Source organism: Pholis gunnellus, assembly GCF_910591455.1.
Source record: "Pholis gunnellus genome assembly, chromosome: 20".
In the NCBI taxonomy this organism is placed as follows: Eukaryota; Metazoa; Chordata; class Actinopteri; order Perciformes; family Pholidae; genus Pholis; species Pholis gunnellus.
Genome location: NC_136547.1, coordinates 16,699,247 through 16,727,083, shown reverse-complemented (window position 1 = coordinate 16,727,083; position 27,837 = coordinate 16,699,247). Strand labels below are relative to the sequence as shown.

The window sequence follows — 27,837 nt, the reverse complement described above, 5'->3', positions numbered from 1 at the left end:
ACTCAAGTAAAACCTCAGATGTTTATCTTTATATCAATTATTTAAACCTTTGTCACATACAAGAAAAAAAGAAACAAATACCCCATTTCAAAGGTATATATTTCCCCCAAAGATTGATTTAAAAGCATTTTGTGACAGAACTCTTCTCTATTTACACACCCAGGTCTGCTTCTTGCACTGCAATCAGACAGATATGCTTTGTTGTTCAACTGATTTTATTTGTTTTTCTGTATATCAAAGAAAGCATAATGGAGACCAAACACAAAAAGGCAGGTACAAGTGAGGAGGAAAAAGAATAAGCTTAATCAAAAATCTAACAATTCATAACAACACTGCCACTATTATTGTTCAATATTCATAGGAATACCATACTGTATATGAGCAGAGAGGTGGCATTTAAAACCATTATGGATCAATAATAATCAAAAACAGTGATGGGTAGTAATGATAAATCGTATAAGTAGTAGTACAGATATAACAATAGTGATAATCAAAGTGACAATGAAACATAAGGGAATAAAAAGCAGATCTCCATAAAAACCTATCTAGTTTGGACAGTGCAACACCGTGTCTGTGTGTGTGCGTGTGTGTAATCCCAGTCTTGGAAGTTAAAGCACTCCAGTCCTTCGCTTTACACACAAGATACAGTTTCCAACAGAGTACAAATTATTACTCATGAAAGGACATGGTTAACCCTCCTCGTTTCAAAAAACACACCAAGTGACTCTTAATGCCATGTTAATGGCTGTGTTCGTTTGAAATGTCTGTAGCTTGTGCAAAAAAATTGTGGACTAGTGCAAGTGTCAAGCCGTGGGACGTCCTTTACAGTTTGCATTTACGAACACCTCTCCTGCTCTCTGTCGACCTCAGGATTGCTTTTTGGTTTTTTTGAATGACAGAAAGCAAAGGGAGGATTACTTTGGAATATCAGTTATTTTTTTAATATATTTCTTTACAAAAGTTCATGTTTTAATTTTGCATTTTGTTAAAACTATCAATAGTAACATTAATATACAACTTAAATCGAAGGAAAACATCTTTAGTATGTTAAGTGTCCTTCAACACAGCACCATCTTATTAGCTCTCAGTCAACACCTTTAATGTTTCCTAATTTGCTTTCAAAATGTGAGTATTCCGTTAGTCCCTTGAGGATACTAGTAATACCCAACGTTCTCCCTTGTCATGGTTTCCAGATATGAGATCTCATTTCACAGCACGTACATTTCCAGAATTAGTAACTCTGTATCAAAACGAGGGGGGGAGGGGTAAGGGAAACTGCCCATTTCAAGCCCTGTTCTCTTTATATTTCTAGAGGCTTGGCTTTTGACCTAAATAAAAAAAAAGTCTGTTACACCAGTTTTTAATTGCTTATAATTGGCATTTGTATAAATATTGAAGCAAATAAATTGAGTATCTTTCCTGTCTTATGCACAGTATTCATGGCAAGGAAAAACTGTAAATCAACGAATTTGGTCTGACCCACCGTGCAAGGTGAGGGTGAAATGAAATACATTATACAAGGATCACATGGGCTTGAATTCGGATACCTGGTGAAGTATCTTCTTAAGGCGGTCTTATTTGTAACACACCCGCAGCATGTGAAAATGTTTATTTTTTTCCCCCTACAGGTTTGAAGAGCTGCATTTCAAAATGAGATATAGACCATTTGGAGGGAAAGTGAAATCCACAGGATCAAAGTAATTGGTAATAAAAACAAGATAGTTGGTAATTATGTAATTATAGTCCTTGGCCAAGAGGATGCTGGCAACTTTACAGGCAGGATTTGCTATGTTCTAGGTACAGAATATAACATTCAGATATTTCCCCCAAAAGATTGATATAAAAGCATTTTGCAACAGAACTCTTCATTTACATACCCAGGTCTGCTTCTTGCACAATTATGCTCACACCTAAAGCATGTTTTATTGACTAGCAAAAATCAATTTATTTCACGTGATTTATATTAAGGCATCCATCATGCATTATTGTATCTTTCCATAAAAAAGACACTTGCATTAGAATGCTTAAAAACATTTCAAACAATGTAAAATGTGTCAAAGTGCGGTATGCCAAGACTCAACGTTCCTCGGCCTCTCTTTTTGCCCTGTCTATTAGGATTGTCGTGAAAACTATGAACATGTAAATGGGGACAATTCAACAGCCCTATTCTCTCTAAAGTACCTCTTTTCTTTTTTTCTTTTTTAAATCCCAAATGAGTGGACACAACACTCTTCAGATCACACTCGTAGAAAATAAAAAAAGGTGACAGTTAATACCAAGTCCTCCTCTCCCAATGGTTCAGTCCAGTTATTATATCCAAGCAACCTTTGCCCTAGAAGAGAAAGTAGGCATGAGAAATACATTTCCACAGGAGAAAACTGGGAGTTATTTCATGTTATCCCAGAAAAATTCCAGGCCTTCTGACAAATGGCCACTTCCAAAGAGGAAACATGTTTGCATTAGTCTTTAGGGTAGCACAGTTCAAGCATGGCAAGTTGAGTGCCTTTACAAATTATAGGAAGGTCATATATATATATATATATATATATATATATATATATATGTATGTATCTATACATATATAACCACAGGCTTAGGACCAAACATGATTGGATAAAGTGTGTACGGATTGAAGGAGACTTGAGATGTGTTCATCACTTATCAGACAGCAACTGAGTCAGTGTGAAGCAGCAAGGAAATAGTCTGCTGTTGGATTGGATTTCAGGTGAGCGCTAAAGATCAACGGATTTCGAGTCAGTGAACGTTAAGCAAAAAGGATAGCGGGTGCGGGGAGGGGAGCCAACTTCAAAAACTAAAGAATATTAGCATTTGAGGATTAGTGCTCAAATTTGTTTATTAAAATCTGAGGAGCCCAAATGGGTCCAAGAATAGTCAGTGTGCAGACCAATCCTGATCCGAGTCTTTAACTGTTGCTGGTGGCCGTCGGTGGAGGCAACTCAATCACCACCTCCCCTCCAGAGCTGGTTACCGGAGTGGAGTGAGATCCTCCGTTACCGGTTCCGTTCTTGTTGACGAGCGTCGTCGGCTGGCCAAAGTTAGTGGTTCTCAGGGTCGCCAGGTGTCGCGGGGAGAAGACGTGGGCCCTCGCTGCAGCCCGGGATTCAAAGGAGACGTTGCAGGCATCACAGCGGCCCGTCAGGGTCTCCTTTGGCACCGGTTGGCCGGCCGTCGGGGAAGCTGGAGGTTCGGTGACGGTCAGCTGAACAGGTTTGGGCAGGATGGGACGATTGGCTTTGAGAGCGTTGTACTGCAGGTAGCTTCCTGAGCTCATGTCCACCTTTCCACCTGACAGAGGAGACTGGGAATGGGGAGGTGGGGAGGACAGACAGGACCAGCGAGGGAATTAGTTTAATGTCATATCATTTAAAAGTTCAACAGGTTTAACTGAACAATCTATATAATTGATATATGCATAATTTAGCAATTCAGTTTTTTTGGACAGTAATGTTTTGTTTAGCTTTGTTCTTATAGGCAGCAACATGTGTGTGTTCCTGAGCAATAGTTATAGTACTCAAAGGAAAGCAATACTAGTAAATCAATAGATGCCATTCTTAGAGCAATAACACCAACTATGTTAAAAACGGTGAATGTCAGCTGCAGTGTACTCCGGACTCAGACACATTTAGCTTTCAGGAGGAAAAGTAATCACTTCAATAGAGCACTATAGCTGAAATCAATTTCATAATATTAATGAGAAGACTTTGCTGACATATTTTTTATCACAATTAAATAATGCATTAAAAAAAAATAATGACCTGTGGTCCACTGCTACACAGAAAAAAAACTTGTGTGTATGTTTTGTAAGACAAAAACTTGAATGATTTTAATTCAAATTAGCTTGAAGTCATTCAATGTCATTAAATATAACAAAACAAGAACAATAAGTGCATGACAATTTGATTCCGCTGAAAGTCAATATATGATATAAAACTATTGCCCAGCCCTTGAATAAAAGGTGCAAAGCAGCAAAGGGATGCCAACAAAAGAACATGTTCCTCTCCTCATTGACCTAACGTAAACTTTATTAATCTTAATCTTACTGTTTTAACAATGATGTGATCTTGTACCAAAAGGCTTAATAAAAACTTGCATCGTACGTCTAATTTCCAGCTCACCATTTTCTCTTGTTGCAGCCTCCAGCGCTTCTCCTTGGCTCTGGTGTTTTGGAACCAAATCTGCACCACCTTGAGCGGCAGGTTGAGCTCGGTGCCGATCGCCTCACATTCCATGGCGTTGGGGTGGGCACAGGTCTCGTAACAGGACTGCAGAATGGACAGCTGTAGGCAGGACAGGTGCGTGCGTGGCCTACGACTGGATGAGTGGGGCAGAAAGCTGCTTTCTGTCGGGCTTGATTTCGCTAGGACCGGGGTGGAGGGGCTGGCCACTTTGGCAGAGTTGGGGGTGTTCGGGCTAACTGGCGCGATGCTGGGGGTTGGAGGAGGGGGGATGGTACGAGATGGGTGTGTTGGAAGAGCCAGTTGTTCTCTCGATAGAGTGTTGATCTTAATTGGGACCTTGGGGGTCCAGTAGTTGAGCCCGTTCTGTTTTTGTGGCACCACCGTTGTGGCATGAGGCCTGTTGTTGATGGGCGTTGTGGGCAGCTTGGGCACCATGCGGTTAGTGGTTCCCGGTCCAGAACCCATCTCGTTTTCGTCGTCTTTCTCGTCATCGGTCTTTTCTTCCTCGCTCTCCTCTTCTAGCTTTCTTTTCTGGGCCGGTCGTGGGGCAATGGGGATTGGATCCTTGGGTGGCGGTAAAAGGACAGGGGTGAGGACTTTGGGTGCAACTTTGACCATAGTGACGTTGCTGGTGGTTTCGAGCTTGGTCTTTGGCACTGCAGAAGCACTGCTGCTGCTCACAGGAGACACTGTCGTAGAGGAAACAACCTCTTTGGGCTTGATGGGAACTGGGGCTATTTTTTTCACCATGGTAGGTTTGCCCAGCTCCTTCACAGGATCTCTCTCCGTCTTAATGAGGGTGCGCACAATTGGAGTGGCTGTGATGCACCCGGTATTATTTGGAGCAGGCTTGTTTGAGAAAATGGGTTTGGAAAGAGGCCAGGTAAATTTGATGAGAGGTTTGCCAACTGCTGCCAGGGTCCCGTCGCTGATGAATCTGACCTCACCCTTTCGTTCCCTCGCCCTCATGTTCTGGAACCAAATCTGAACAACCTTCTTTGGAAGGTGGACCCACTCTGAAATCTGTTCAAACTCATGTTTCCCAGGATTTGGGTCTTTGAAATAACAGCCATACAGAATGTCAAGTTGTTCAGCCTGAATGATGGTCCTTGAACGTCGCATATCCCGATACCTTTTTCCTTTGGACTTTCTCTGCTGCTGCTGCTGCTGATCCCTCTCCTTCTCTCTCTCCTTTTCCAATAGCGTGGCATTCATTTTCTCTGCTGCCCTCATGTAAATGCTAGACTTTGTCATGTTGTTGCAGTTCAACAGACTCACACTGCTGTTGGAAGACAGCATGGAAGTAACGGGTTCAGGCTTCACCTGGACGACAACCAGACCTTTGGATGTGGGCCTCAAGCCAAGCCCATCCAGCAATTGTCCCTTCTGTGCTGCAATTTTATCAGCCAGAGATGATGAGGAAGAAGCAGATTTGTTGTTCCTACCCATGCTGAGATCCAAAGCGGACTCGCAGTCGCCACCATTGGACAGGTAGTGGGAAGTTTGGCTGTGGGAGGAGAGAGACTGCGACAGGAGAGAGCTGGAGAAGCGTGTGATAGTAGGTGGGTTAGGAAAAATGGGTACTTTGCACCCATCAACCACTGAAGGAGTAAGAGAAAGGACATAGGGGCTAAGGAACTGAGTAGAAAAAGGAGCAAGGGACAGTGGAAGTGAGTGGAGAGCACTGATTGGAATCTCAGTGTGAAACTGTGAACTTGGAGGATCCCCTTGGGCCTCCAACTCTAGATCCACATCAGGGTCCTGTCTCTCCTTCTTCACCTCCACCTCATCGCGCTCAAACTCCCCCTTTCGTTTTTTCCTCTTTGCTCTCTGACCCCCTCCGCCCTCCTCATCTTCATACTCATCCTCTGCATCAGAGAGAAACACCGTTGTGGAGCGCAAGACCTTTCCTCCAACTGGCCCCTTATCGCCATGGACTTCCCATTGTGCTTCATCTTTAGCAGGGCTCTCAGGGCCCTCCCTCAAAGACCCATTCTGGCTTTCCTCATCAGACACAATGACAGAGGTGTATACCTCATTTTCGGAGTCAGAAGTGAGACAGGAATCTCCCTGACCCTCCTTTCCCAAATCTCTCTTTCTGCGTTTCCCTCTTGTACTAGACAGATCCATTGCCTGACTGCCCGACGCTTCAACATCATCCTCACCTTCTGCTATAATCAGGGAGTTTTCCTCGTCGTCATAGTCACAGTCAGAACTCTGGGCGTGCCTTGTGAATCCTGCCAAGCGTTGCAGACGTTTCAACTCTGTTGCCCTCTGCCTCCGTTTTGCATGTCGGGCTTGGCTCAACCACTTGCGTACCCCTTCCTCAGAAAGTCCCACCTCTCTGCCCAGCGCCTCGCAGTCCTCACGGGGAGGACTTGCAGCGTCGGCCTCACTTCGCGACTCAAAGAATGCCCAGAGAACCTCCGACTGGAACTCCGACAGCACTGGAAGGTCTGGATAAATGGATCCCATTGCATTACAATGGGGTCGAGTTTGGTTGTTAGTTAAGGCATTTGTACTCGGGCTAGATTTTGGGGTGCCAAGAGAGCCACTGGGGCTGGTGCCCGAATGCGATTTCTGAGGAGTAGAATCAGGGCTAAGTGTAAGGTTTAAATTTAAAGGACTGCTGCTCGAGTTGCTGGGCACAGATGCAGAAGGCGAGATATTTTTATTGCGGAGGCTCTTCTCTGTGCCCACTGGGGAGAGATTGAGGCTAGCTGCTTTATCACCTTCCAGGTCCAACTGATTAGTCGAGCTCTCTCCATCTGTTGTGCTATCTCTATGCGCCTTCCCATTGTCTTCTTTATTCTCAACCTTCACTTTGCCTTCTACATTAGGACACTGTGCAGATTCTTTACCGTCCTCTTCCATAAGTTTCTCCGATTTAATGTTCTCTGTAGTCCAGTTATTCCTGCCCTTGATGGGATCGGAAACCTTCTCCTGTGTCTCGTTACTGTCCTGTCTTTCTTGTTCTCTCTCACACTTTATAGTCTGCTCGTCCAGGCAGGGCTGCATGTTTGTTGGAACTCCTGCAGAGGGCCACTGGTTCTGTAAGCTGTTAAGTCTTTGGGTTAGGAGGGCTTGCTGGGCTGTGCTGAGACCTACGAATGGCACACACTGGGTCAGGAGCTGGCCTTGCTGGTTCTCTATGTGCTGCTGGGTTTGGGCTTGGAGCCCATTCAAGATCAAGGGCATGACCATTTGAGAATGAGGCACGAGCTGAGGCACGGCGGCACCAGGAGCAGCACCGGCCGCAAACAGGGAGGGGAGGAGGGTGTGTGAGAGAGAGTTGGGACTAGATGTGAGGAGGGTGAGAAAGGCCGAAACCGCCTGAGCCGAGGCCACAGGGGAGGTGAGGAGGGAGGGAGCCACTTGGGAAGCTTGAATCTGCTCTCCGTCTTTTGTGGTACTCACCATCAAGGTCCCGGGAGCAGCACAGTTGGTGGTGGTAACTAACTGACTGGTTCCACTTCCAGATGTGGTCACTACAGTGTTTAGAGCACTGCTGGTGGTGGTACCTCCCAAACTAGCAGAGGCAGCTGCTTTGTTTGTAGCAAGTGCAACAATTCCCGCATTTCTGCTGCGGGTCTGGTGCAAGACAGATTTCATATGGCTCTCGAGGGTGATGGCATGATTGTAAGAGACTCGACACACAGCACACTGGTAGGGTTTGTTTGATATGTATGGCCGAGACAGGACAGGGACTGGGGGAGTCGGGGGATCAATGTCCCCACTTTTTTTTGCAGAGCCTGTTGTCATCCTCTGAATGTGGGACGCAGAGTTGTAATGAACTTTCAAGGCAGTTCTGCCAGAAAACGTTTCCAGGCAGGCGTTGCATTTGAATGACTGGGTGTTATTTTCAGCTGGCGCACCATTTTTACCAGCCGACTTCTCACGACTGTCTGGGATTGCTGTGTTTTCAGTTGCATTTTGCCGTTTGGCTCCTGTGACTCGATTTCCCTCCTCTTCTGGCTCCGGCTCAGCTTCACCTCCCGCCTGTTCCATTATTCTCTCTTCCTCCATGTCTTTGTCTCCCAGCGTCTGGGTAGCGTCTGAACTCTCGCTAGATTGGCAGGGATCTAAACAGACGTCTTCAGTGTGCTTCAGTTGTGTGGATTCGGCACCTGATGAAATGAATATGCAGGTTTAACTTTTATGTTCTAGTAAATGGAGGTCTAACTGATAACAGAAGTGCACACATCAACATTTTTACCCACCTGTACCCAGCCAACCCACATCAGGTGCAATTATTCATTTTAAATGCCTCTCTTTTTTTCCCTTCATGTAGTTTGGAAACACCATTTTAACACCAATAAAAAAAAAGGCACTATGATAATAAATCAGGTTTGGCTGGATAGTAAAAATGTTCACACTCACCTGACGACTTTAGAGCACTTTTGTCCTCTTCTCCTCCACTGCCACCCTGTTTTAGAACAGCCTGTTAAAAGAAAATGAAAGGAGAGTGTCAGCAAAATCCCCCATAGCAAACTTAAATATGTAACAGCTACTTTCGGATGAACCGAATGCTATGTAGCTTTTGAGCTGCACAACATTTGGGCGTGACTTATTTATGTGTGGTCATATTACACATAGCTTGGTTAGGCCTTAATTTATAAATTACCCTGAAGGCATAAATTAAAGAGGTCTTTCATCAATTCCTCCACCAATACAGTTATTTATATTTCTTAACAGTCAACATACTTAACCGTCATGGACCCATTACAAAGTGTGTTCATTAAGGTGCTTATTATTTTCCTAATTTGGGCTCCACTCAAATACTTTCACACTGACATGTATGGCAACTGGTTAATTCAAAGAAGGAAATATTCAAACCATCAAAATAAAGAACACCAACAAACTCAATCTGAACAAACGAGTCATGAACAGAAAACACCTCAAAAGTCAAAATTCACACTAGTAATTACTAATGTAGTAACGGATTATGCAGAAATGTGTGCATATTTGCCGGGATGGTGGGTAAACCATCTTATCCAACGAATATCACTTTGTTAAACTGAGGTTCTTTGGATAAGAATTATATTAAGAAATGTGTTCGATCATTAATGTTTAGATAGCTATTGTATTTTGGTGAAAACAAATGAGTGGAATTATAGACCAAGAGCACTGTTATTACCCAGTAATTACATGCCAGCACATCAACAGAGAAACAGTTTTGCTTCATAACATTTCCCAACGCATACATGTAACCCGTCTCACTTGTGTCTCTTTTTGTAATGTTGCATGATGACCAAACCAGGGTATTAATAAAGTTATTCACCCATCTAAGGCATCCTTTCTCATATAATTAATATATATATATATATATATATATATATATATATATATATATATATATATATATATATGACGGATGTAACAGAAACAAATTAGAATGATCTGGTGAGCCTCGTATGTTTTTAAGTCATTTAACATTTTAAATCTTGGCGAAAGTTGTGACGCGACTACTGCTCCTCTCCTCTCCTGTCATTTGTATTTACTGCAGAGCTAATAATGCATTGCAAGGCATTTGATATTTTGTCCAAACCATGTACATCAGCCAGTAACAAGTGGGCTCATTAAACATTACGCACATAATGTAAAGTACTACAGTTCTCCCGTTCGAGGAGTATAGCGTGGCCATACGGCCTAGCCTTACTTACAATGTCCAGCAGTTTGTCGACACAAGATGGAAGTACGCTGTGTTGCTCAGTGAGATGTAGAGACAGGGAGGATCTGTCTGTTTGCCTTTTTTGGCACAGGGGGCACAGCCACTCTGCCACTCCATTGCTTTCACAACTCACTGTCTCTCCAGACTCCTCCTATCAAAACAAATAGGTGTGAGATAATCCTACTCTTTCTGGAGCCGCTATTATCCATCACAAATGCAGAATAGAAAAGAGAAAGAAAAGAAAATGTGACGTCAGGAAGCAATTTCACCAAGAAGGGAGCTGCACCCACCAAGGTACATGTATACTGTTACTTGATTGCACACCTTAGATAGGTGACCAACACTCACAATGCATTGCCATGTTTAACTATTTGAAAACACAATCAGAGACCAGTTACCATACCCTTAAATAGGCAGGCCGTGTCCCTTTTAACAGCACTCCTAGATCAGTATCCCATTCTTACAGCTCTTTGAAGTGACCATTAACTTGTTTTTTTTTTAGGGAGGTTCACAACATTTCGGCTGTAAGGACCGTATCAAATTACATAATAAGGCAATTGTTTAAATGTAAAAGGGAGTAGTCATATAGTGCTTTTAAATTCGAGATAAAAGATTGTTTCAAACCGCTTTGCAAATCATCTAACTTTCCACAAACTGATCCGGTACATGTGCGCATTGAATGTATTAAAAGCAGAATATAGTGGAGTTACGCTCAATCGCCACAACATGCATTGTCTGACAATTAACAACAGAGTATACAGAGTCTGGTACCAAGGGCAAGGAAGGTGGCCAATATACCAACTATGATCTGAAATCATACTGCATAGGCTCGACCTGCATGATCAAATAACTGCTACTCCCACGTAGTTTTAAAAAGGAAGTCAAAATAGACCATCTGGATTCTACAACACAGCTTTGACGGATTTTTCCTGCAAGCGTTCACGATCCAAAAATGCAACCAAGACAGCAAAACCATGCCCATGAGGAGAAATACCAACACATAATCCCCACTTCCTCGTCACGCCAATTAGCAAGCTAGCAGGGCTATACGACCAGATAATGTTTCGACAAGTCGATATAGAGTAACGTACATCGTGTTAGGACGCTCCGCATGTCGAGTTTCATAAATTAAAAGCCAAGATTTAACCAGATCGACGTATCTCCGCTCGTAGCTGGCTAATTAACGAGCAGTCTAATTAGCTATGCCTACCAGAGACGAATCAATTAGCTAGCAAGCTAGGTTGAGGAGCCCCCTGTAACGTCGCATTACAGTCGTCTTTCTGGAAACGCTGTTCAGCTGTTTAGTTTACTGAAAAAAATAACCCCACGGTGACCGCCAGACACTTCCCCGAGACTGCGAAAGACACGGCAGGCGTGTGCATGACCTCGTTGCAGGCTCTCGGTGGAAGCTGGACGGTCATTAAAGTGATAAACAAGAAGGAGGTTGAGCTAGTAACAGTCGTGTCACTTCGCTAGCTAGCCTGTTAGCAGGCAGATAATTAACCGCTCCTCAAAACTGTCTCCAACTGGCTCGTCTCCGCTCCCTACAAACTCTGCCTGGTCCAGGTGGGAACTGCAGCGTCAATACACCGAGCGAGTTCACCCGGGACTGAAAATACTCTCACCGAGCGTAACAACAAAACCTCGGCCTCGAGTTGTTTCCTTACCCCTCTGATTGTGGGCTGCCAATCGGGCATCTAGTGTTGCACCGCCCGCCGCCTGCTGCTCAACAGCGCAAATTGAGGCCTAGCCCGACCAAAGCCATTTAATTAATGAGCGTGGGCTCCGTTTACAGATGTGTTAGGAAACACTCGCTCCCTCCTCCCTCGCCAACCCAGCAGACCCCCTTCTTGACGCGTCCTAGTGCTCGAATCCATACCTTAAAATACTTACGGTGCAACACATGGCCATTTAAACTACCATTTTAACAGCTTCGAGACGTAATTGGCGAAAGAATTAAACGCTAAAAAAAAAGCGACTTGAAGCGGAGTACGTGCGCCGCGGTCGCCTCGGCGATGGGGGTGGTGTCGGGAGAGCAGGCGAAAGAGAGACGAGAAGGCAGAAAAAAAGTTTGGATTTAATGTTGGATTCCTACAAGGGATCGGATTAGTATGGGGCACGATCCGTCGTTTGCTCAACCCTCTACCAGTCGCAGGCCACCCTCCGCGCTCAAAGCAGCACAATTAACCGATCGCGAATGACGTTTAATTAAGTTCGGAGCAATTAGCTAATGCGTCTTTACCTGCATGGTCGCCGCTCCAGCACGCACACACACACACGCTTCCTCCGTGGCTCCTCAGAAGTGAAAAGTTTTCTTGCGTGCCCTCTCCCTCGCTCTCTCTCTCTCTCTCTCTCTCTCTCTCCCTCTCTCTCTCTCTTCTCTCTCCTGTTCTCCCCCTCCCTTCATTCGCCCTATCCCTCTCTCCTTCCCCTCTTTCCTCTAGTAAACAGACCACAGCTCCCCCCAAGGCTGATTGCTGACATTCAGAAGGGACAGACGCGGCTATCAAATCCCTTATGTAACCCGGCAGATATTAGATGATTAGCGACTGTATGTTGAAATGCCGATCAAGATGAGCCATCAAGAGACATTCACGATGTATAATCCCCCCCCCCCCCCCAAAAAAAGTATCTCGATGCCTTGATTACATTAAATCCATTTAAATGTAAAAACCCGTACTCGTTTATACATTAAAGGTGAATAAAAGATGAGTCCCCATTCTGCCAACTTGGACTGACACAAAGAGTGTGACGAGTTAATTAAGGCTGAATAATAGAGGTGTAACCGCAAAGGCTCTAATCAGCCTCACACACGCGAATTATAACACGTTTTCAATCAAATGATAGGTGTGGCGCACATCAACAGTCGAGTATGTGGAATAAATATTTATGAAGCACAGGGGGATTAAAACTGCACCATCTGTATTGCCTCTGCGTTACTGGGACAGGAAGTGATGCTCCTGAATACCGCGATAGGCGTCTCTAATTGCGCCTGTACAAAATAAACTTCGCTGACGTGTAGAGGTTTAGGATTGATGCGTCGCTCACTTCTTTAATGCAGAACTGTTGGGATTTAAAGGACTCGACTCGAGGAAGGTGTGTGGGGTTTGCGGTTCGCTACACGGATGGTGATCTGTAGAACTCTGTGGTTCGGTTTGGAGGTTTTGATTTGTTCGTGAATGAGTGTGCAGCGGCAGCTTCGGCTAAATGGTTCCAGGCTGATTCATAATGACACAGGTGCGGCTGCAGGAGCTGCTGCTGTATAGTGCTTTATAGTAGTATAGTTGGTAAGAACAGTTCAGTTTTGAGCATTTACTGTCAGTTTACAGTGGAGCTTGACAATAAAATAATAAAATAATAAAGAAATGAGAACCCTGATTAAATATAGGTTAATTGCAGCAGATATTTTACTTAAGGAATAACACACTGTAATTATACTTTATTACGCCTAAAGGTCACACGCACACACATTGTTATATTCGATTATTATTATTATTATTAATTGTGCACTACTGTGTAAGATGCATTTTAATGCAGTAGATTGAAGTGAAGGTAATTTTAAATAATTTATCTGAATTTATAATATCTTATAATAATATCTTAATCTGTAAGATATTACATAAAAAGTAATCTTGTTTGAATAAAAAGTAAAGTACAGATGCCTCTAAACTGTACTACTGTACTGTACTACTGAAGTTACTGCACACTATTTGAATAAATGTAGTTAGTTTGTACTAAAAAAAGTGTCAAAAAACAAAATTCAACTTTATTTTCTCAATATGACAAATGCCTTCGTACTCAATAAAAATAAGACACATTCTTATATAAAACGTAAACCTTATTAAGTTACTGACTATAAAAGATTAATATCAGTCTGTATCTTGCAGGCTTTAGCTGGATTTGTGTGCATACAGTATCGTTGGTGTTGATCTTATTGTGTCATTTCAGATGAGTGTGGAAGTGGAAAGAAAATTTGTGTGCAATGCTGACACTCTAAAAACACTGGAGGAGATCGGGGGTATGTGTTAAATTTGTCTACCACACATTTTATGCATGAGTAAATTTAGAACTGAGCCATTTAACTGATGCTGTGATCCACGACAACTGAAGGACTTCGTTTAATGCCACTAATTGCTGTGGTTTTCACTGTAACACTGGCCATCTGTCTCTTGTTAATAGTGAAGTTTAATTATCTGTACCAGCCTCGTTAGCATTTTAATATTTAGTTCTCCATTTTTTACATCAGCTGTCTCTCTCCTCCCACTTCTTTTTGCTCAGCAGTGTGTGTTGGTCGGCGGGAGTTTCGTGACCAGTACTTTGACACCCCCGAGTTTGACCTGACTCTGAGAGACATGTGGCTGCGTAAACGTAAAGCATGCTGGGAGTTGAAGTGCCCAACGACAGTCAACGGTACGGACGAGGCCTCTGGAGGACAATCTAAAGCGGCGGCACTGTGTTCTCGCTACAGGGAGGTAACCAATCTGCCCGAAATCCAACAGAGAGTGAGAGAGGTCATGAAAGACATCCGTGTGGACGGAGAGACGGAGGACAGCCTCTCACAGGAGGACAAGTCCTGGCTGAGCGAAATGAATCTGGTGCGCTTCGCAGATTTCACTACAGTGCGGCAGTCCTTCACGGTAGAGGAGAAGGGGGTGCAGATAGATCTGGACCAGGCTGACTTTGGCTACCACGTGGGAGAGATAGAGGTCCTGGTTCCAGACGGAGGAGACGTGCAGTCTGCCTTGGAGAAGATCGAAAGGACGGCTGGAAAACTGGGTGCGCTCAAAGCTGTCAAACCTGTCTGTGAATTCAAACACAGTCATTATCATGTATTATATTCATCAAGTAAGATATCAATTTGCCATTCTGTAAATGTTTTTTTCTTCTTCTTCTTCTTCTCAGGTCTGACTGGAGATCAGCGAGTTGAAGGGAAAATGAATGTTTACCTTCAAAGAAATCACCCAGAGCACCATGCAAAACTACTGAGGGAACATGTTATGTAACGTGTTATTAGTTAACTAACTGTAAAACTAAGGTACTCTTTTTATTTTATTTGATCTAAAGACTCACTGTATTCAATCGCTGTACAGACCTGAATCTCTCAAGACATTTTCTGAATTAGAAACCTTTAGAAAAACAGCAATAGGCCCTTGAAATGTACCCTTGGAAGGGTGCTCAACGGCTGTGCTCGACACACCACATGCAACAGTTATATTTGTGTCTGGCTACGAAGCGTATGAGAGGAAGTGTGAACACTGGAAATAAATAGGGTGCAATACTGTCGATTCCCTGTTAATGATGATTGTTTTGTACTGTGTTGTATTAAAAAGACAGGCGATTAGAATTCATTAGACACTCCCAGATGGAGAGCCGGTGACTCTGTGTGTCAGAAACCATTGCTTGCTTTGCTGACTTCAGAAGCTGGATTCTTCTTGTTTATGAACAGATGTTTGTGTGCAGATGTGGCTGCTCCTGGCTTCACATCAACAAGTGTGATCCAATTTGCTGCAGTTCTCACTCAGTGCTAGTTTACAAATGTCTCAGAAATGTGCACTACTAAATGGGTTAAAGGGCTAAAATGTCATGTTGGGGTTATACAAACATGAATGACTTTTCTTTCGCTCTTTGAATTATGGCGTATGGTTTGAAATGAAATAAAGGTCAACAAAGTGTTCAATGCACGAATGTATGAATGATAAAATACTGTTTTGCACTGAATTGAAACGTCTTTTGCAGCAAATAAATAAATAAATTAAGGAACTTTTGCATTGCATATTTTTATGACACTATAATAATTCAAAATGTTTAAGCCAATCATTACACTGCAAATGTTTACTCGTGGGTATTTGGTATGTAGGATGAGTAACAGTGAAACAGTTACTTATCCTTTTTGTTTGTACAAGAGATCTATCCTGAATCTCGTTAAAACGATAGAATAACTTAGTTGAATTGACAGAACCTTTTTTTTTTTTTTTTACAGTAGCGGCAGATGTTTTCTCATTATAGTGAGAAACATTTTCTGGGAGCTTGAAATAAGCCCTCCGACTGATCGCTCGGCTGGTCTCGTTTCTACTGCCAACACCAGCACCTGTTGTAGGCAGCTTTGTCTGGACACCTGTGATGCACACACACACAATAACAGAGTGTATACACTACAGAGTAATGTGATACATGGGAAGCTTTTTCAGACAGAGAGCAATCATCAGTCATTTGAGAGACACACACCCAGGCTTCTCCTGTCAGTCTGCGTTCTGACAGCTGGGTGCCTACAGTCCTCGTCTTTTTACACAGGGAGACGACACTGGAGGCCGACTTCATGCACGACCACTGAGTTCCACTGACAGGCCACATCATAACGCAGCTGCCCTCTTCATACAAGACCAAAACAATATCATTTCAATTGTGCATGGAGTTTACAGAAAATTACATGTAATACATAAAGCATGAATGGATATGTTACCAAGAGTGAGAGTTGAGAGTTCAGTGATTCTTTTTAGGGGGGTTCCCAACATAGTGATGGTGGTAATGCACCGTAATGCACCCTATTGCTGGTTGCCACCCACCATAAAAATGTTGCAGAACCAGAAGTGTGTTAATCCGTACAGTACGTGGAGACCAGCACTCTTCTTGCAGGTTTACTGTAATGTTCCAAAGCATACAACCACAGCCCCTTAACTATACCTGCAGCTCACTCTATAACACTGATTTCACAGAATGCAACACAAGTATTCACATTTAAATCACACGTTCGGTTGATTTAAATCGCTGAGCTATGCACCAAAGCTATCCACCAGCTATAACTAGATTATGTGATTAAGGACGCCTGGGAAAAGATGCCTCAAACAACAACTGTACCACCAAGTGCAACCCTTAACAACGCATTATGATGTCCGATTAGGTGTGACACCTTCACAGTAAATGTGGTTTTCAGGAGCACTGGGCTTATGTCCCTTCTAGGTTCATTTTCTAAGCCATCCATGATGGCAAATTAATACCAAACAATGATCTCTTAATATTTTAAAGCAAAAATCAGGGCAGATAATTAGGCTTAGCAAAAAAACGGAATTTCCCTTTCACTTGTAAGGAAATGCATTCATCTATGGGGTGAGGCATATTTCAACAGCCTGGGAATTTGGTTTGACATTTTATGTCAGAGCTGTACATGCTAGATGTGTATCGTATGTCTGTTTAACTGGTTTCTGCCTGTTTCTTTTCTGTGTATGCCTTTATGATTTGTTTTTTGGTTTGTGTGTATATATATATATATAAATATATATATAAATATACAGGTGCATCTCAATGAATTAGAATATCATCGAAAAGTTAATTTATTTCAGTAATTCAATTCAAAAAGTGAAACTCATATATTATATAGATTCATTACACACAGGGTGATATATTTCAAGCATTTATTTCTTTTAATTTGGATGATTAGGGCTTACAGCTAATGAAAACCCCAAATTCAGTATCTCTGAAAAATAGAATATTACATAAGACCAATTAAAAACTCCTTTTGCATGAATTACTGCATCAATGCAGTGTGGCACGGAGGCGATGAGACTGTGGCACTGCTGAGGTGTTATGGAAGCCCAGGTTGCTTTGATAGGGGCCTTCAGCTCGTCTGTATTGTTGGGTCTGATGTCTCTCATCTTCCTCTTGACAACACCCCATAGATTCTCTATGGGATTTAGGTCAGGCGAGTTTGCTGGCCAATCAAGCACAGTGATACTGTGGTCATTAAACCAGGCATTGGTACTTTTGGCAGTGTGGGCAGGTGCCAAGTCCTGCTGGAAAATGAAATCAGCATCTCCATAAAGCTTTTCAGCAGAGGGACGCATGAAGCGCTCTAAAAGGTAGACGGCTGAGCTGACTTTGTACTTGATAAAACACAGTGGACCAACACCAGCAGATGATATGGCTCCCCAAATCATCACTGACTGTGGACACTTCACACTGGACCTCAAGCAAATTGGATTGTGAGCCTCTCCACTCTTCCTCCAGTACGTCTGTGTGTGGTGGCTCTTGAAGCACTGACTCCAGCTGCAGTCCACTCCTTGTGAATCTCCCCCAAATTCTTGAATGACCTAAACCCCAGAGAGAATCTATGGGGTGTTGTCAAGAGGAAGATGAGAGACACCAGACCCAACAATAGAGACGAGCTGAAGCAACCTGGGTTTCCATAACACCTCAGCAGTGCCACAGTCTCATGCCACGCCGCATTGATGCAGTAATTCATGCAAAAGGAGCCCCGACCAAGTATTGAGTGCATACTGTATACTGTACATGGACATACTTTTCAGGAGGCCAACATTTCTGTATTAAAAATCCTTTTTTTAATTGGTCTTATGCATTATTCAAATTTTCTGAGATACAGAATTTTGGGTTTTCATTAGTTGTAAATCATAATCATCCAAATTAAAAGAAATAAACGCTTGAAATATATCACCCTGTGTGTAATGAATCTATATAATATATGAGTTTCACTTTTTGAATTGAATTACTGAAATAAATGCACCTGTATATTTATATATATATATATATATATATATATATATATATATATATATATATATGTGTACTCCTGTGTTTTGAACTGCCATTGGTTTTCAGTCAAACAGCGCGGCTGATCACGTGACGGGGAAGGAGCAGGGGCACGCGCAGGGTTTTCTCACAATTTTGTAAACAACATGGCGATTCACGACTGGCCCTGCTAGCCAACAGATCAGACCTCACTGTGTTGCTGTCAAACCTCAGCTGTTTTTGCGCCACAAACGTTGGGCGCTAGACCTCGCGGAAGTTGCGCGTCGGTGCAAAATTGTTAAGTTCGGCCCGAAACGACAAAAGAGCTGGACCGACGAGCTGTCAAGGAGACCGTTTGACAGTCAGACGGTAATGTTAATGTTAAGTCGTTAGCATCCGTAGCTAGCTCAACACAAATGAACCTGTGCATCTTAATGGCGATGAGCTAACGCACAGTGCGAATATTCCGGTGGAGCTGTTTGCAGAATAAGTAGTTTGGTCTTTTTGAAGAAGCGGAAGTACGGTGGCTCGAGCAAAATCGCTTCAATTTATGTCAAATTAGCTAACGTTAACGCAGCCTCTCCTGCAGCCATTATTACCTAACTTCTGTTTTCCCCCCATCTCGTCTCTGCTCACCATCAACACACCCTGCATCTGTGTTCACCTGGCTTCCCCCAGGTAAATCTAAAGCTGTCATTTGATTTCTAAACGTTCTCCTTTGCTAGGCCCTCTTCAGTCTATGGGCTCTCAGTCCAGTTCTGGGATGTCTGGTGGAAGGGGCTCTTCCAGTGGCAACCCAGCTGAGCAGCCTGAAGCACCAGAACCGAACCACAGCAGCAGCAGCAGCAGTAGCAGCAGTAGTAGCAGCAGCAGCAGCCGGGGCCGCAGGACGGCAGACAGGCAGCAAGGAGACAGACAGACCGCATCAGAGGAGGACGTTGACTTAGCTGAAGTGCTGGCTTACCTACTGAGGAGGTGAAATCAGTGCAATATGCTGTATTTTACCTTATGTACATTTAAAGGATTTCCAATTGTTCTGGTCCCTTAGCATATATATATATATATATATATATATATATATATATATATATATATATATATATATATATATATATATATATATATATATAGCTTGATTGATATTATATCTAAATGACATTTCTAGGCTGTATATTTGAAACGTGAGACTTTTTACACAGAGAATAAGTATCACTTTTCACATCTACATTAGCTTCTATGAAGGTGTCTTGTATCCGGGCAGTTTATTGGTCACTCTTCAAATGGCACAAAGCAGAAGGAGGAAAGCTTATTGGTGTTTTTATTTCTCTGTCAAGGGAGCAAATAATTGAAACGCCTCATCACACCCCAATCTGCTAAAGCTACTTTAAGAGGCGGTTGGGGGTTTCCCATCCTTATTCCGTTTGATTTGAATGCCGTTAAAGTGGCTGGGAATTTTTTGAATATTCCTCTGTTGAACTAATGTGGTGTGTGGGTGTGTGTGTGTGTGCGCAGGGGCCAGGTCCGGCTGGTCCATGGGAGTGGAGCCACAGGGCTGCAGCTGGTCCAGTCCTACTCTGACTCTGATGAGGACAGCGACGGAGCCTGGGATGGTCGGCTGGGGGACCGCTACAATCCACCAGGTAACCTCCGACCGACACCGCTCACTTGTCCACAGGCCTGATGGGAGAAACATCAGTTGTATCTCGCTTGCTCTTCTTCTGAAACGTACACTTTCAACATCCACACTCATCGGAAGGCTTATGATGGACTCAAAAAAACATTCACTTTGCTGTAGTATTTCACAGTGTGCTTTCGGCTGTTTGTAGTCTGTGTCGTTGGAGTCCAATCAATGCCCCTGAAGCAGAATCAGGATGAATCCATGCAAGTCATGCAGGGTTTTCTACTAGTGCGTGCAATGTCCAGCTGGGTGAAAATAGTAGCGCGGGGGGGGGGGACGCATATTAAGTGGGAAACGTTGAGCGTTAAACACTTCATTTCCTGCATTCTGGTGAATCTTTATGCACACATTTATGATGTAAATGTATTTATTTATGTAAATCAGGCGCCAGGTGACAATTCAAAATACAAAACATACTCTGTCAGCCCTTGGCTGCTGCTGCTGCTCTTCTCCTTTAGTGTGACATAGACGTGTCTGTGATGTGATAAAAGAATGAAGTTGTTACTACATGCAGTGAGAGGGATAAAGCTGCAGACCTATTGTAATCTGTTATAATTGGGTTTCTTATATTGTGCAATATAACGTTTTTTTTTACTCGGTGTATCAAATGTGAGACATTGCTGAAACGTGGCTCTTTCTTGGTCCTTTTTGGCCGCTCCAAGAACCCGTACCGTAACATTCCCAATATACGAGCATCAAAATCCAAGTAGCGAGGTTTTTTGTTATTTCTTTGTGCTTATGACCAGTGTTTGTTTATTTTACAAGATACTGCATGGTTTAGCTCTTCAACCCTTAAACTATTTTATTCTAACAGCTCATGATGAAGCAAAACATCAGCAAGGTTAGATTATAGATATAAAACATTACTCTACAAAACGAGCTCAATCTGCTTTTTCACTAACTAATAAATAATGTTAACGGGGTCGTTGTGTCTCAGTAAGTTTCTGCCATGAGAGTCTCCTCCCTCCCTTCCTCCCTCCCTCTCCTCTGTCTGCTTCTCAGTAGCCGGTCTGTGAGCGTTCCTTGGCTGGCGAGCAAGCTACTTGTTGAGTTTTTCTAAAGGTGGGTTTGGGGGGAAAAAGTCTTTCATCCTACCCTCTCCTCAAGTGACACGCAAGCACGCTCTGCCTAATTGGATTCAAGGCACCTTACATCAAAAGGGGCGAGAAGCAACTCGCTATCAAAAGAATCCGTAAGAAAGTAGTCGTCTTGAAATGTTTTAATATCCAGCCGGCGCTTATGAAAAACCCTGGTCATGTGTCTTTCAGTCAAAGATGTATATCGTGGTGGAGTAATGCTGTTCTCCTGCATTCAGTCAAAGCGCATTAGTGTTGAAACAGTTAGTGGTAATTAATACCAAGTTTTGTCTTGTGTCATCTTCCTAGTGGACACCCAACCCGACACACATGAAGTGGACCAAAGTGAGATCCGAACTCAGATCCTGCTGGCCACCGGCTCCTTGGCCGGGAAAGGCCGCCGCGGTTTCACCCACATGCTGACAGAGGTCACCCCGCAGAGATGATAAACTACATTTTCAGGACTACTAATGTAGCCAGATGGTTTTGTTTGTGTCCGCCAGTTTAATTCCAAATGAATGTTGACCAGTTTGATGTTTTCTGCTGAACTCTTTTGCTTTTTAGAGGAGGCAGGGCAGATGTAGAGGCTCCAGTTTTTCTCACGGAGAGTGCAGTCGCATCCGCACACAGTACGTGTTTTGTGAAAATGTACAATAGTCTAGACGTGACGCTTACAAGACGACTCATCCTGCTGTCTGTCAAATGATATTGACCCTTTTTTCTTTTTCTTCGCAGTTTTCTGCCAAACTACGTATCCCACAAGGATACGTACCAGCAGAAAGCCTTCTGTGGAGTGTACAGCGAGGATGGCGGTATGTTCCTGTCTGCCTGCCAAGGTAAATAACCCGAGATCCAACATGAGAGTCCAGAGGAACTGAATCAGATCTGATAGGGGTTCCTCGTGTTTGTTTTAAACTGCGCAGACCACCGAATCATCATGGCCGATCGTGTAGTGTCACATACAGAACGTATTACTGATCTTTTAAAAATTCTATCGATGCAACGACAACTATCAGACAGCAACTGTGTTTGACAACAAACTGAAGAATTATTAGAAAATACCAAATCTTGTTGCACCGTGTCATATTTCTCCCTGATTTACTTTCTGTTTTGAAAGCAAACACTACATGCGAGGGGTCAACAGGTGTCACCCAGATACGTCACGTGATAACAGCCACCCATTCTCTGATTACAATATATATATATATTTATTTTTCATCCTGATGCTCGCTGCAGACCAGAACATCCGCTTGTACGACACCACCAGGGGCCGCTTTCACTTACGGCGAACAGTGAAGGCTCGCGACGTGGGCTGGAGCGTGCTGGACGTCTGCTTCACCCCCGACGGACAAAATGTGCTCTACTCCAGCTGGTCCGACTACAGTAAGGCTAACCGACATGATGCTAGTTAGCGTAGCAGCTATTGATCCTATTGATACTGTAGCATTTGCATCACAGGTACAAGGTGCGCTCTGCGTTGCCGCGCACCTTTAAACATTGTTCTAAATGTCGGATAAAAGAGCGTAAAAGATTTTCTTGAATAAACATCTGACTAATGTGTAGCCCCCTATATGTTGTTTTATTCACACGTTCTCTGTCTCTGTGCGTCTTCCCCGCAGTTCACTTGTGCAGTATAGATGGAGACAGTGAAAACCACACCGCCCTGGACCTCAAGTTAGTGTTTCCCCTCATAGTAACTTATAACATTACGGAGCAGGTAATCTATCACTTCCTACCAGCCGGCCCTCCTCTCCCCTCATTACCGTCTGGATGAATGATGCTGTCAGAACTTGTCACCTCAGCATCCATCCTTTCACTCAGTATGTGTGTGTATGTGTGTGTGTGTGTGTGTGTCTTTAACTGGAGAGATCATTATTTCAACAAAGCACCACGTAAGCACTCGTAACAATAGCATTGTTTAAGAGGTGATGCGTGGCTTCATCGGGCTTTTTGGCGTGGGATGACGTACAGTAGATGTGATTTCAATAATGATGCTACTGCTGCAGTGTCAACCTGCTTGTGTGTGTGTGTGTGTGTGTGTGTGTGTGTGTGTGTGTGTGTGTGTGTGTGTGTGTGTGTGTGTGTGTGTGTGTGCTGCTGTTTCTTTTGTAGTCCAGATGAGAGGAGGTTCTGTGTGTTCTCACTGGCTGCGTCCACAGATGGCAACGAGATCCTGGGAGGGTGAGCGCAATTTAGCTTTTACGTTTATGAAGCACACTCGGTCGCATTCAGCCTCTTCATTGGAACGTGTTCACACTCTCTCCTTCATCTCTCTCCTTTCAGAGCGAACGACGGCTGCCTCTACGTTTTCGATCTCGAGCAGAATAAACGAACGCTGAAGGTTAGTTTGCCTGAGTTGCGTTTTATGTTTTTGTCGCGCTCTGTCCGTTTGCGCCTCGCCCTGTGATCAAGGTGAGCCCGACCTGAACGCGTGCCGGCTCACATAAAGTTTCACACCGCCCTGTAATGTAGTCCAGCTCCACCCTGCAGTGGCAGGGGGGGGGGGGGGTTAAACTCACCTCCCCCCTCCCCCCCCCCCCCCCCCCCCCCCCCCTCTGCGTAGAAGTCTCCACCATCTGCTTCACCGCTGTACATGCTCTTTCTCATACTGCCCCTCTTATTACCTCTGCGTCAGTGTGTCTGCGCTTAATCTCTGAACTTGTTCATTTTGCCAAATTCTGCTAAATTCTCACCTAAAAGAAAAGTCTAATGGTGGTCGATATTTCTCTTATTATTAACACATCCCATGAAAAGACTAAAACCGACGATAAACTGATCCTGATATATCGTATTGTTCTGTGCCATAGAGCTCCATTTCTAAGCTTCTATAAACCGGTAGACTCGCTGACATGCTCCTTTATGACAATAGACGGCGTAGGTTTATCTTGATTCAATCCCACGTACGCCTTACTGCTGCTGTTAATAGCCACTAGATCACCAAATTAGCGGGTGAAAAATAGTCCCCAACAAATGCTCTATTTAGGAACGGTTCTCTGAGCCTCTTCCAGCAGCATGCAGCTGAATCAAGTGCCTCTCACTTCTTGGACGCTTCCCCGCTCGTCTGCCGCAGGGAATTATAGTAATAATAATGTTTTTTAAGTCTCAGTTTCCTTCAGTCTTCCAGAAAAATATGTCTGAAGTTAAATCAAATAGGAAATATCCTGCATCAGTTCTAGAGACGTTTGTGTCCGTCACGACTTTGACGCACACGCAGACAAAGGCACTGTCTCTCACACACACACACACACGCACTCCCTGGCTCGCTCACACTCCACACACAAAACACCGACTGTCTTTTCTTTTGCGTCTCTCTCTCTCCGCTCGTCTAGATCGATGCCCACGAGGACGACGTGAATGCGGTGGCGTTCGCCGACAGCTCGTCCCAGCTGCTCTTCTCTGGCAGCGACGACGCGCTGTGCAAGGTGTGGGACAGACGGACGCTGCGGGAGGACAGACCGCAGCCTGTCGGACAGCTGGCCGGCCACCGAGACGGCATCACCTTCATCCATAGCAAGGTAGGGGGGGGGGGGGGTATGCCGGTATTTTATCAATCTGTCAATGACAAGTTCCCCAAAAGCCTCATGGGTAGTTGGATTTGACCGATGATTGGTTGGAAGTTGATGAAGTCAATGCTAATATTAGCCCAGTGTAATGTGTCGTTAGTCCGGTGTATTGGTCTAACCCTGAGGTTTGTTTTCTTTAATTTGGTCCTCCTCGCCTGTGTCATGACTGTGTTAGGGTGACGCACGCTATCTGATCAGCAACTCGAAGGACCAGTCCATCAAGCTCTGGGACGTTAGGAAGTTCTCGCCCAAAGAGGGCTTGGCAGCTTCCCGCCTGGCTGTCACCCAACAGAACTGGGATTACCGCTGGCAGCAGGTTCCCCAGAGAGGTGAGGGAGTAAGGGAGAAGATTGGGGGGGGTGGTGACACGGAGAAGAGAAGAGGAGGGGAGGTCTCGTGGAGGAGGATATATAGATGAAAGAAGGGAAAGGGGGCCAATGACGGAGAGGTGAAACGTGGGTGTGTATGTGTGGTGACGGTAAGAGGATACGACCGTATTTAAACCACACATAGAGAAGTGAGTGATTAGCATTACAAGTCAAAGAGGAGGGGGAGGCGTAGAGGACAGGAGATGGATAGTAGCGTACCCATTTATTTTCACCAGATCATAGACGTTTAGGATGTAAATGATCTCTATTATTGCTCCGTAAATTGCACCAAACTAATGCGAGGTAGATTCTGACTTCTGAAAAAACGATTTCTGGCGATTCCTAAAAGAATGTTACGCGTCCCTTTCAGCCCTGAAGAGACACAAGCTGACAGGCGACACCTCGGTGATGACCTACCGCGGTCACGGCGTCCTGCACACCCTCATCCGCAGCCGCTTCTCCCCAGAGTTCACCACCGGACAGAGGTTCATCTACTCCGGCTGCTCCACCGGCAAAATCATCAGTGAGTCCGGGATTGATTTAAAAAAAAAAAAAAAAAGGACACGATCTACAGGACACGGCTACAAGTAGCTAAATATTTTTGAATTGTTTGTGTGTGTCCGTCCAGTTTATGATGTCCTGACGGGCGCCGTGGTCTCCAGACTGTCGGGCCATGACGCGTGCGTGAGGGACGTCAGCTGGCACCCGTACGAGGACAACATCGTCAGCAGCTCTGTGAGTGCTGTTAACGCAAACTGTTCAGCTGGAGTCTGTGTGAAAGCTTGTGATCATAAATATTACATTAAAGATGTAAAAATGGGAATTAAACCAGACGGTTGTTTTCTCCAGAAATGGAGGACCATAGAAATCCCTTGTTAATAACAGAGAATTAAATGGATCATTCACAGAAATATATGAGCTAATGTAAAATGATCCATCGAAGGCCTTTTTGTCTCTGATCGCTCTGCCCCTCGTCCTGTTTCTCCACAGTGGGACGGAGCGGTGCGAATGTGGGAGCACAGACAGACTCATCCGCTAGAGGAGGAGAGAGAGCGGGACAGAGTCTGACGACGGGGGGGGGGGAAGACCTTTTCAGAGAGACAACGGAAAAGATGTCGCCGCAGAGGAGGCGAGGCCGGCCCGAACACGGGCGGTCTATATATAAGCTCAGCTCAGGACTGGGAGAGACTTCAATATTTTTTCAAATTCAATGCTGGATATTAATGATTACAGTTGTAGCGTGGTTGTGAAGTGTTCATTTGGGAAGGCATTATAGCCTTACGTTGTTCGGGAGCAGATTAGGGCACAGTGGGACGGCCTACTTCTCTTTTTGTTTTTGCCTCACTGTCAACAACAGGCCAGAGCGTTTGAATTTGGCCTGAAACACTTAACGAAAAAAAATGTGCCGGAAGCTGGAAACGCTCAGCACCGCACCGACTTAAACGACCTGTTGAAATTTAACGATAAGCTAGAGCTGGCGACGATAATTCTGAATAAATGTATAGTATTTTAATGGTATGTGCATTCAGGGAGTGTATTTAGATAGTTGTCAGTGGGGCTGTATTGGACTCTTGCTGGTGGGAATAACACGAGCTTCAAAGGGCCACATCTAAAGACTGATTGTTTTATAATAACCCGCTATGTTGGATACCGATTGCCTGAATCGTGACTCCTGAACCGGGCAGACGTGTCGCCGACCGGAGGTCCCCGTTGGTCCTCGTCTCGGTCAGCTGTTCAGGGGGGGAACTTCCTGTGTTTCAGCTTCCTGTGTCGGGAGATTCCCAGAACACCACGATGACCAAGACACCCGAACGCACTTCGCGCACCGAGTCTCTTCGTTTCACTGTCGAACTCACAATGATCTTGTGTTAGATCCTCTTTATGTCACCTCGAAGCCTGCGGTCTTAGTCTGAGGTCTTATTATTGATCCTGGGTCAGCGCTCAGCTCTGTAAACACGAGCCCTGAATCCACTGAACATGAGAAAGAGTGTGTGTGATAACGTGTCGAGACTCGGTGAAGGGACCGGGGATGTGTGCGTGGATCAAAACTCACACACTGATCTGTTTATGCAATTTTCAGGTGTTTATATCAAAGCCCATATTTCACCGTTGTTTTACAGTAACAATAAAACCTTTAATGTACGGCCACAACCTGAAGCGTTACACTGAGTGTTTGCTGCTGTTATTGAGAAGAAATTACCTTTTTTATTTTTTTTACATTTGCATTATCAGGCTTTAAACATGCAAATGTAAATACAATTTCACACCGTTACCGGTGAACTAAATGGAGAGAAGCGTTCATTTGCACTGATATATAATTCCGTCACACTGAACAAACGTCACGTGCCGTTTCTTTAGCCAGTAGCACACGACGGACAATTAGTAGCTGCAGGAACCCAAAGCAGAGTCGCTTCAAGGGCGTCGTAATGACAGCAATGCAGTTAAGTGGTCTAAAATTAGACGGATTCTTTGGCGCGCATGGTTTCATATACACTTACTGTTCCTGCTTTATACAATACTTAACGCACCAACACGGTGGGGGAGGGAATAATGTATCAGCTCAGCTCCAGTTTCAGTGAAAGGAAAAGGTCTTCAGATAAATTATCAGCAAGAGGAGGACACAACTCAGGGAAAATTAGCTGAGTTCAGCATTCAGATGTTTTTGTAGCTCTCAGAATATCCTTGCGCTGTTAAATCTGCGTCACTTAAAGAAAACTAATAGCCTTTCCCCCTATGGACTCCAGCAGTACTTCTCTTGGTAT

The 27,837-nt window shown here is 44.1% G+C and overlaps 3 protein-coding genes across 7 annotated transcripts; 2 read left to right on the top strand and 1 right to left on the bottom strand.

The window, feature by feature from the left end:
- Window positions 1-203: 203 nt before the first annotated feature.
- zfhx2 (zinc finger homeobox 2) lies at window positions 204-12,239 on the bottom strand. The gene is made up of 5 exons (XM_079181412.1): window positions 12,113-12,239; window positions 9,863-10,021; window positions 8,580-8,640; window positions 4,137-8,326; window positions 204-3,319 (listed from the first exon to the last, which is right to left on the bottom strand). Exons 1-5 carry the CDS (start codon window positions 12,116-12,118, stop codon window positions 2,924-2,926), a joined length of 4,812 nt encoding a protein of 1,603 aa, XP_079037538.1. The 5' UTR covers window positions 12,119-12,239; the 3' UTR covers window positions 204-2,923.
- A 629-nt stretch (window positions 12,240-12,868) lies between these two features.
- Window positions 12,869-15,603, top strand: thtpa (thiamine triphosphatase). 4 transcript variants are annotated; one of them, XM_079181195.1, is made up of 4 exons: window positions 12,869-12,966; window positions 13,819-13,888; window positions 14,152-14,646; window positions 14,773-15,603. In XM_079181195.1, the coding sequence occupies exons 2-4, from the start codon at window positions 13,819-13,821 to the stop codon at window positions 14,871-14,873; spliced, it is 666 nt and encodes a 221-aa protein (XP_079037321.1). In that variant the 5' UTR covers window positions 12,869-12,966; the 3' UTR covers window positions 14,874-15,603. The 4 variants fall into 4 exon arrangements, with proteins under 4 accessions (XP_079037321.1, XP_079037320.1, XP_079037319.1 ...); XM_079181194.1 differs by having other exon boundaries at window positions 14,149-14,646; XM_079181193.1 differs by lacking the exon at window positions 12,869-12,966 and adding an exon at window positions 12,982-13,107.
- A 2,953-nt stretch (window positions 15,604-18,556) lies between these two features.
- On the top strand, window positions 18,557-27,530 carry dcaf11 (ddb1 and cul4 associated factor 11). 2 transcript variants are annotated; one of them, XM_079181080.1, is made up of 15 exons: window positions 18,557-18,759; window positions 19,116-19,365; window positions 19,903-20,030; window positions 21,454-21,572; window positions 21,709-21,773; window positions 21,880-21,980; window positions 22,381-22,527; window positions 22,764-22,818; window positions 23,257-23,325; window positions 23,428-23,485; window positions 24,474-24,659; window positions 24,883-25,036; window positions 25,446-25,598; window positions 25,704-25,810; window positions 26,066-27,530. In XM_079181080.1, exons 2-15 carry the CDS (start codon window positions 19,130-19,132, stop codon window positions 26,141-26,143), a joined length of 1,656 nt encoding a protein of 551 aa, XP_079037206.1. In that variant the 5' UTR covers window positions 18,557-18,759; window positions 19,116-19,129; the 3' UTR covers window positions 26,144-27,530. The 2 variants fall into 2 exon arrangements, with proteins under 2 accessions (XP_079037206.1, XP_079037207.1); XM_079181081.1 differs by having other exon boundaries at window positions 18,557-18,770.
- Window positions 27,531-27,837: the final 307 nt, after the last annotated feature.

Excerpts from the sequence above, each read along its gene's own strand:
- thtpa (XM_079181192.1), top strand. Across the intron at positions 13,889-14,148 it reads AACACTGGAGGAGATCGGGG|CAGTGTGTGTTGGTCGGCGG; the intron begins GTATGTGTTAAA and ends CTTTTTGCTCAG. Across the intron at positions 14,647-14,772 it reads AAGGACGGCTGGAAAACTGG|GTCTGACTGGAGATCAGCGA; the intron begins GTGCGCTCAAAG and ends TCTTCTTCTCAG.
- dcaf11 (XM_079181080.1), top strand. The coding sequence starts at position 19,130 with ATGGGCTCTCAGTCCAGTTCTGGGATGTCTGGTGGAAGGGGCTCTTCC. Across the intron at positions 20,031-21,453 it reads GGACCGCTACAATCCACCAG|TGGACACCCAACCCGACACA; the intron begins GTAACCTCCGAC and ends TCATCTTCCTAG. Across the intron at positions 23,326-23,427 it reads GGCAACGAGATCCTGGGAGG|AGCGAACGACGGCTGCCTCT; the intron begins GTGAGCGCAATT and ends CTCTCCTTTCAG.
- zfhx2 (XM_079181412.1), bottom strand. Across the intron at positions 8,327-8,579 it reads AAGTGCTCTAAAGTCGTCAG|GTGCCGAATCCACACAACTG; the intron begins GTGAGTGTGAAC and ends TCATTTCATCAG. Across the intron at positions 3,320-4,136 it reads GGCTGCAACAAGAGAAAATG|TCTCCTCTGTCAGGTGGAAA; the intron begins GTGAGCTGGAAA and ends CCCCATTCCCAG.